Genomic DNA, 9,960 nt, shown 5'->3' with positions numbered 1-9,960 from the left:
GGTCACACTTAAGGACTCATAAGTCAACCCTGCACTGGGAGCTTATGCTCTCAAATGCAGAGTGATTGTTCCGATGCCCAGATGTCTACATCCATTTTCATTCTTCTTTTGTGGTCCCGCTAGGCTGTTCTTAAGAGCGTGGCGTTACCGCAGAGTTGTATAATCTCCACCCTCCATCCTTCTCCCCAGCGTGCTGTACTGCTGGGAATGCTGAAGGGTGGTGACTAGTGCAGTTTTCATTCTGGTGCTGAACTAGGAACCAACCCTACTTGAAAATGTGACTGGGCAGCAGTGTGAATAGTCACATTTATAGCGAGCAACAATTACTCGATTTAACACGTGTTGTCAGACCTTGTCCTGGCTGCTCAGGGGCTTAATTCTGCCTTTTGATGCAGTATTCCTGAGCACCAGACACTGTGCACAGGCGCGGTACCCAGGCATACACAGGAAGCCAGGTAAAGAGGGGCCAGGGAAGAATGAGATCCTGGCAGGACAGGGTAAGCAGATGAAAAGAGGAGGACATCAAGACAGGTGGCATTTGTCATTGAAGTGCTAGAAGTGAAGGAAAAAGGGCAGGAGGGGTCTATGAAGCAGTCCTGGGGAGGACAGATTCGCAGTGTTTGAATGTGGAAAGAACTAATCAGTGAGACATTTTTTAAAGCCAAGTTTATCTTTGGTCTCCTGCAGGTTCTGAAAGGATAGTTCAAAATTCCATCAAGTAGTTCTGACTTCCTGCTACAGAAATGCAATCGCATTGACAATAAGAGGACGCTTTTTTTTTTTTTTTTCTTTTCCTAAGCCTTATCTGCACATAAAGAAACTGGGGGCTGGGCGCGTGGCTCACGCCCGTAATCCCAGCACTTTGGGAGGCCGAGGCGGGGAGATCACCTGAGGTCAGGAGTTCGAGACTAGGCTGGCCAACATGGTGAGACCCCATCTCTGTTAAAAATACAAAAATTAGCCGGGTGTGGTGGTGCACACCTGTCATCCCAGCTACTCAGGAGGCTGAGGCAGGAGAATTGCTTGAACCTGGGAGGCAGAGGTTGCAGTGAGCTGAGATCGTGCCACTGCACTCCCAGCCTGGGCAATGGATTGAGACTGTCTCAAAAAAAAAAAAGAAAGGAAGGAAGAGAGAGAGAGACAGACAGAAAGAAAGAAAGAATAAAGAGAGAGAAAGAAAGAAAATAAAGAAAAGAAAGAAACTGGGGGCCGGGCGCAGTGGCTCATACGTGTAATCCCAGCACTTTGGGAGGCCGGAGGCGGGCAGATTACTTGCCATCAGGAGTTATAGACCAGCCTGGCCAACATGGTGAAACCCTGTCTCTACTAAAAATACAAAAATTAGCCGGGCATGGTTGCGGGCACCTGTAATCCCAGCTACCCGGGAGGTGGAGGTTGCAGTGAGCTAAGATCGTGCCACTGCACCCCAGCCTGGGTGACAGAGCGAGACTGCATCTCGAAAGAAAGAAACTAAAAAAGGGATGGGAGGGAGGAAGGGAGGGAGGGAGGGACATAGAGAGGAGGTGGTGTGGTGGGTTTGTTTCTTGGCCTTCATCTTTGACTACCTGGGGGTTTGGGATCTCATACCCTCCCTCCTACAGATACTGTGAAGATTAAATGAGTTAATACAGGAGAAGGCCTTAGAGGGGTGCAAGGCATACAGCCTCACACAAATGGTAATTGTTAATGAGTATTTAAAGATGCCATGTATTGTGAAACTACTATAATGGTGGATAGATATCATTATGCGTTTGTCAAAACCCACACAATGTACACCACCAAGAGTGAACCCTAAGGTAAACTATGGGCACTGAGAGCTAATGATGTGTCCATGTAGGTTTAAGATTGTAACAAGTGTACCACTGTGGTGCAGAGTGACAGTGGGGCACTTGTGGAAACAAGGGATATATGCAGCTCTGTTTTTCTGCTTAACTTTGCTGTGAACCTAAAACAGCCCTAAAATTAAAATTTAATAAAAATAAAAGATGCTGTGTCATTTTCTTTCAGTTATTGACATATTACACAGTTGTGCAGCACTTTACAAGATTCAGAAAACTCCATGAGCATATTATATTATCTCATACTAGCCTCAAAACTTTGAACTGAGTAGGGCAGAAGCACTGGCATGGCAGTTTTACAGATGCTGAAACTCAAGGATTTTAGTAGACAGCATTAAGACACTATTGAAAACATCTAGTCCTCAATTTTCTGATTCAGGATCCTGTGTATGTTTAACAGACTTCTTTCCTCTATTTAATACCCACTATTTAACAAAAACAAACAAACAAGAAAATCCCGCTATTCAGTTTTTAACTTGGTTAGTTGTTTTGCACATAAGCATTAAGTCACATAATCTACTTGTTAGTTTCTAATATCACTGGAAACTGGCACAAGTCCCTGAAATAATGTTACGTTAGAATAAATAATTTTCACGATTATTTAAGTAGTATGTGAGCTTATCTCAGAGCAGCAGCTGTCCAGTGGTGTCAAAATGAGGTGGGTGTGGGAAGTGTCAAAAGAGTTACAAGCTGTAACCACTTTTAGATTTCCGCTAATATGTGACAGAACTTACAATAGGGAACTGTTTCACCCCGCACTTCAGGTATTAGTTTCATAGTTCTAGACATTTAAAAAAGTGTTTTCCTGGTAAGACCTCACTTGATTATCACAACTGTGTGGAAAGCCAAGAATGGTTTCCATTTTATAGGAATGGAAACTGAACTGCCTGAGATTAGGGGACTGCCACACAGTTGGAAAACGAGGTGGGCCAGACCTTGTCTAAGTCTAGAGTTCCATTCAGTGGAAAGTCTATATAGTTCGTGACTGCTGCTGTCCAAATATGCCTGCTTCCAAAGAAAAAACTACCGAGGGCTTTACAGTTTTACAGGGGTTTGTTAAATACTGTTTTCAACGTGTGTGTGTATATTTTTGCTTGTAACACTGAACTCTATTGATGTATCTATCCAGGATCTTTTCCACTCAGGAAAGATTAAAAAAAAAGTAGAAGCCATTTGTCAAACATATTTCAAGAAGAAAAATACACTGAAGTTATCTAAGAACATTTAAAAACATTTTTGCACACTGCTGATACTGCACATTGGGCAAGAGTTTTGTTCTTGTTGTTTTTTGAGATGGAGTCTTGCTCTGTCGCTGAGGCTGGAGTGCAGTGGTGCAATCTTGGCTCACTGCAACCTCTGCCTCCTGGGTTCAAGTGATTCTCCTGCCTCAGCCTCCCGAGTAGCTGGGATTACAGACGCCCATTACCAAGTCCGGCTAATTTTTGTATATTTAGTAGAGACGGGGTTTTGCCATGTTGGCCAGGCTGGTCTCGAACTCCTGACCTCAAGTGATCTGCCCGCCTCGGCCTCCCGAAGTGCTGGGATTACAGGGGTGAGCCACTGCATCCAGCCGAGCAAGAGTTTTAAACATCATAGATTGGGGCCACTGGACCACTGCTATACAAAAGAGATTTCATATTTTTGTTCCTGAGAGAAGGTGGCAAGGAGAACCTTGGTAGTGGGGCATTTGTACAGCTTAAGACAGATAAGCCGGCTGCACTTGAAAGATAGCTAGGCCAATGGACTTAGCAAAGAGCAGACGTTTTGGCATCCCAGCTGAGGCAGCAAGATGGGGCTGTGACCACATCCAAGTAAAGAATCAGGGCAATCCATTATCCAGGCCTGCTGGCAAATACTGCTCATTGTCCCATGGATCCAGTGTGAGGTATTGAAAATCAAACAAAAGACCTAGTACTTTGGGCAGAAGCTACCATAAGGATCAGATTAAAATGTAGGAAACTTTTAATATCCTTAAAGGGATACAAGAAAACATGGCTCCTATGAAAAGGAAGAGAATATAAGTAAACTAAAGAAATGAGAGGCAAAGGAAGGTCAGTGAGGTAAATTCCAAAAAATTAGAAGTGCAATGAGAAAATCCGTATTAGAAACAGGAAGCACCAGAATGACAGTAAAAATTAAGCCAGTCATGTAGAGATTAAACTTGAAGTTTTCCTAGCATGAAAAGTCACTGGATAGATGTATTTCTATATTGAGGTAATTTTCTTTCTGAATTACAGGGATAAAATTAAAAAACAGAAGCACCCAGGCAGAAAAACAAAACCTACAAGAGAACAAAAATTAGACTGGTCTTAGACTTGTCTTCTGCTATAATGCTAGAAAACAACAGAACAGAATCAATGGGCTTTTCAAAGAAAAGTGTGACAAGCATTGTAAGCCTAGTCGACTTTCATGCATGAGTTAAAGAGAAGAAACCAGAAGGGGGGCAGCTGAGGACGGTCACGTAGAGCAGCATCAGCCCAGGTTGCGTCATTGATTAGTTTGCGTTCAAAATGAGTAGGAAATGATCACTAATTCTTTCTACCATGGCCTCCAAATTCTGAAGTCTTTAATTTTGATATGATTTGTCTTTAGCTAGACTGTCTTCAAATAATTTTTTAAAAAAGAAGGGCACAGGGATGTGCGTATTCTGAGTCCTCAAACATCCAGAATGTTCATCCAGCAAGCACCCCCGAGCCTCCCTGTCTACAAATTCCCCGCCCCCCCACCCCCATCTGTGCCTTTTATAATAACAAATGTATACGTTCCCAGAGCCTGGAACACACTGGATGTTAACACACCAATGATTGCAAGGGCACAAGTCAAAGGGAAGTCTGTGTACACTATTTTAGGGGAATGTATTTGTCCTTTCTTCTTTTTTGTTAAACTCTTCTTACTGTCATTCCCAATGTCCTCACTCCTTGATGTTTTTTTTTTTTTTCCAGGAAATTTAGGAATCTTTCACTAGAAAATAATGTAGATAAAATTACAGGTTGAAATTTTGATTTTATTTCAAAATGATAAATAAACCGAGGCATAGTTCTGACCAGGTACTATGTCTGCAGGGCTTTTGAAATTAAACAGTCCAGGAGGGCTCCAGTCAGACCCAGAATGACACCAGCCACACTTGTGACTGGCAGAGATAACCTCTTTGATCTTCAGGAATTTTAAAAGTTCTTCATCCTAATTTCTGAGTATCATAAAAAGTAAAAAGTACTTTCATTTTATTTTTCCTTTGAAAATGTTTTTAGTGGCAAACAGGACTACTTGTTTTCCTTACTTCATTTTTATAAGCATAGTAGTTATATGTCAATTTACTTAGGGAAACTCCAGAGACCTGAGTGGCACTGCCCATCCCCTGAAGGCCCACATAAATAGGTACTCATGTTCATGTTATCATGTCTACAAATAGCAATAAAATGATGTCCGTAAATCGGAAGTACAGCAGTAGCAGTTAATACATATTTGATATGTGTTCACACCAGGATTCAGTAAACAACAATAAATATAATTTCCCCTCTTCAAAACAAAAAATGGATTTATACGGAAAAAGGGTTAATTTACTTGGGGTTTATCAGCACACCATTTTTAATGTGCTTTGAAAGAATTAAAAACCATGAATCTGTATTCACTGAATACCGGTTCATAGTTACATTTTTTCTTTTAACCTGGCTTAAATACATACATCATGACTTTCTATTAAAATCCTTAAATCTATGGGGATGTGTGGTAGATAAGACTATATTAAAAATTTTTCCTCATTAACAATTTCATTAAATTAAAAAAAAAATCTGACATTTCCCTTAAATGTTAAGTTGAAGCCTGATCTACACTGCTGTGTCCTGTGAAATGAACCTAATTTTCCGAGTGAATAGGAATGCCTGAGTGGCCATTTAGAGTGCTGCATTTTCCTTCCCTCATGATTCCTGCTGGGTCCTCTTCGCTGAGGCTTTTCCCTGAGTCATATATTTACTGGAAAGGCTACCTAGAGGAGGGGAAGAAACAAAACCCAATATAAATGAAACAAGCCTCACTTTATGACAAAAGCCATAAAATTACTTCTTATTAATTAGTCACAAAAGCTTCATACTAGAATTGGTCACTTGTTTTGAATCAAGTAATAAGACTAGATATTGAAAAGTATATATGCACATGATCAATTAAATATAAGCTTAGTCAAAACTTTTTCTGAATGCAGACAGGTTCCTAGAGTGATCTCATTTTAATACATTTACATATTCACTATTTCCATGTTGGTACAGAGCACCAGACAAACTTAAGATTCTGCCTTGTATAATTCAGTATCTTCATTTGCAACCAAACAAAATAGATTGCAAAGAATTATCCGGCCAGAAATAAATATCTTAGATCATTACTCTGCAGATACGAAGCTGTGGATGGTAATCATTGTAGCAATAACTTATTGATATAAAAGGAAAAAAGGAAATTTATTATATTTACAGGTGGAGGACACAAATGAGGATTACTGATTAAAACCAATACCACAGAATAGTTACTAAATTTTGTTCTGGAGTCTGAACAAATAGATCAACGAAAAAACTGAAGAGACCTGAGAAATTCTTAAGTGATTATATGTAACAAAGTAATACATAATGAAGTTTGCATTTCAAACCAATGGGGGAAAGTATGAATTATTCAATAACTGTATTATGTCAAATAAGTAATTTTGGAAGGGAAGAAGGGAGGTAGTTTCCCTCCTCACACCATATCCTTCTTCTCTACCCATTTCCAAGTGAACTACAGAATTAAATGTAACTATAAGAAAGTTAGAGCATAAGAAATATTGAGTATTTAGGTAATCCTGGGGTAGGGTAAGAGTTTCCTAAGCACACTACCATACTTAATGAACTTGTAAGTCACCACAGAAAAGAATGAACACCAATAGATAACTAGGTAATGAAAAGGTAATATATAAAATAGAAAAAAAAAATGGCATAAGTATATGAAAAAATTCAATATCAAGGGCAATCAATGAAATGCAAATTAAAACTATCAATTTTTGGTTGCCAAATTATTAGAAGGAAGAAGATCAGAAGGAGGTGGGTAGAAATTCTGCTAAATAAATATTCATAAAAACCTTATAATTTAACAATGCAAAGAACTTAAAATCCAAAACTTATGATATGACCAAGCATATGAGGAACTATGTACATAATAGAATATTAGGTATACACAGAAGGATAATAATATGAAAAAACAAGGTATAAAACTATATAAATAGCATTTTCAAAAAACTAAAATATACCCCACCAATCATGTATTTGGTGCCTCATTTTCTTTATCTGTAAAATGAGGACAATAATACCTGCCCCCTTGAAGTTATTGTGAAGATTAGATGAATACATGTAAAGCAATTGGAATAGTACTTGGTACTAGAAAATGCTTAATAAATGTTAACTATTATTATATTAATGTAAAAAGACAGGAAAACTTTATCCCCAAAACCTAAGTAGTAGTTAATGCTAGAATGGAGGGAGTATAGATGGTTTTTATTTTCTTCATTTTACTTAACATTACTTTCTAAATTTTCCATAGCAAACATAGTAAGTATGCAAATAAAAACATTCCCTAAACACATAGTTTTCAAAGCAGGACATCTAGATAAGCAACTCACAATGAAAAATATCAGCCAGGGAATTCAGTAAGAAATTTCAGTCAGGAAGAAACAAAGTACTCTATTGTTCTACCACTGTATTATTTATGCCACAAAGTGTCTACTAGTCTGCAGGCACCCATCTTCCATATTGTGAACTGCACAAAGTATGGAGATTCGGCTTTTCAGCCAGGCGGTGGCTCATGCCTGTAATCCCAGCACTTTGGGAGGCCAAGGCGGGCAGACTGCCTGAGCTCAGGAGTTCGAGACCAGCCTGGGCAACACGGGAAACCTTGTCTCTACTAAAATACAAAAAAAAAAAAAAAAAAAAAAAATTAGCTGGGTATGGCAGCGGCGTACTAGTAGTCCCAGCTACTCAGGAGGCTGAGGCAGGAGAATTGCTTGAACCCAGGAGTGGAGGTTGCAGTAAGCCAAGATCATGCCATTGCACTCCAGCCTGGGCGACAGAGCGAGACTCCATCTCAAAAAAGAAAAAAAAGAGATTAGGCTTTTCACTAGAGGAAAAAGTGAGGAAAATCTGAGGATCACTACCTCATACTTTATACACATATAAACTCTGGATGAATTAAAGGTCTAAATAGAAGAAACAAAGTTTTAAAGCTGTTAGAAGAAAATAGAGATGGATATCTTTATGACCTCAGGTTAGAGAAGAATTTCTTAAAGATGACCCTAAATTATGAACCAAATGATGATGAAAACTAATTATGGAAAACTAATAATTTATCTCAAAATTAAAAACTTTGGAATGGCAATACACACAAAAAGCTGAAACAAGATATACTGCAGGTAGACACTTGAAATTTATAAAATAATAAAAGAGCGGTATTCAGAATAAATGAAGAACCTTTAAAAATTAATAGGGAAATAATTCAATGGGAAAATGGGCAAATGATTTGGACAGACAATTCACAGAAGAGGAACTCCAAATGGCCAATAAACATGTAAAAAGGGCCTGTAATCCCAGCATTTTGGGAGGCTGAGGTGGGCGGACCACTTGAGGTCAGGAGTTCAAGGCCAGCCTGGCCAACATGGTGAAACCCTGTCTCTACTAAAAACACAAAAATTAGCCGGGTGTCATGGTATGTGCTTGTAATCCCAGCTACTCGGGAGATAGGAGGCAGGAGAATCGCTTGAATCCAGGAGGCAGACGTTGTGGTGAGCCGAGATTGTGCCATTGCACTCCAGCCTGGGCAACAAGAGTGAAACTCCATCTCAAAAAAAAAAAAAAAAAAAAAAAAGTAAAAGGGCCCCTTACATCACCAGAGTCATACAAATACACATGAGAACAACACCAAAGTAGTTTTCATCCATCAGACTTGCAAAAATGAAAATTCTGAAAAAAAAAAAATCAAGTATTTGGAAGGATACATAGAAATGACCCACACACTGCTGGTGGGAGTTCTAATTATTTCAGCCAATACAAGGGTAATCTGATATAATCTAACTAAAATGCACATAGCTATGACCTAACGATTTGACTTGTAGACACACAAACCCTAAAGAATCTCTCATACATGCTCAAGGGGACTTCCACAAGGATGTTCACTATAGCACTGTTAATAACAGCAGAATATTGAATACAACCTAAAACTGGGTAATAAATACATAGAATATTTTGTATTCACAGGGTGGAATACTGTAAAGAAAAAAACCCAAATCTAAAAACAGCAACATATAAAAATTTTAAAATAGATGAGGTCTAGTTTGTTGCCCAGTCTGGAGTGCAGTGCAGTGACTATTCACAGGTGCTATCATTGCATACTACAGTGTCAGATCTCCCGGGCTCAAGCCATCCGCCTGCCTCAGCCTCCTCAGTGGCTGAGACTGCATGCTCGTGCCACCATCCCCGGTTTGTAGGACATTCTTATTATATGCCATGATATGCCATTTAAATTTAAAAGTTCACGAAGGAGAAACATATGTTAAGGAATACATATGGAAGAGTACAAAAAATGAACCAGAAGGGGCTGGGCGCAGTGGCTCACACCTGTAATCCCAGCTACTTGGGAGGCTGAGGCAGAAGAATCACTGGAACCTAGGAGGTGAAGGTTGCAGTGAGCAGAGATCACACCACTACACTCCAGCCTGGGTGACAGAGGGAGACTTTGTCTCAAAAAAAAAAAAAAAGGAAACTTGGAGACTTAACCTCATAATAATGGATGTTTCTAGGGCTGAGAGGGACATGACAGAGGAAATGATGTTGGTGATGGTACCCAAGGCACTTCCACTACCTCAGTGACAGGTCTTTTATTTAAAAAAAAAAAAAAAAAAAAAAAAGATTGAGCCAGGCACAGGTGGCTCATGCCTGTGAGCTACTTGGGAGGCTGAGGTGGGAGGATTTCTTGAGCCCAGGAGTTCGAGGTTGCAGTGAGCTATGATTGTGCCACTGCACTCCTACCTGGGTGACAGAGTGAAACCTTCTAAAAGAAAAAAAAAAAATTGAAAAACAATGCCAATTCTCTAGATGGTAAGTTAGTTATTGTTATACTG

General features: G+C 39.4%; 1 protein-coding gene across 6 annotated transcripts in view; it reads right to left on the bottom strand.

The window, feature by feature from the left end:
* Window positions 1–4,821: 4,821 nt before the first annotated feature.
* TUT7 (terminal uridylyl transferase 7) overlaps window positions 4,822–9,960 on the bottom strand; it is a 65,602-nt gene continuing 60,463 nt past the window's right edge. For 5 of the 6 annotated variants that reach the window (XM_055272069.2, XM_055272072.2, XM_055272074.2 and 2 more), the window contains one exon: window positions 4,822–5,820. In XM_055272069.2, the coding sequence (XP_055128044.1) occupies window positions 5,753–5,820 (68 nt within the window). In that variant the 3' untranslated portion in view covers window positions 4,822–5,752. The remainder of the gene's footprint in view (window positions 5,821–9,960) is intronic. The other variant, XM_055272073.2, reaches the window with a different exon arrangement.

This window comes from Symphalangus syndactylus, chromosome 3 (assembly GCF_028878055.3).
Source record: "Symphalangus syndactylus isolate Jambi chromosome 3, NHGRI_mSymSyn1-v2.1_pri, whole genome shotgun sequence".
NCBI classification, from domain to species: Eukaryota; Metazoa; Chordata; class Mammalia; order Primates; family Hylobatidae; genus Symphalangus; species Symphalangus syndactylus.
Note: the sequence above shows the minus strand (reverse complement) of the source record. Positions and strands in the feature narration are given on the sequence as shown.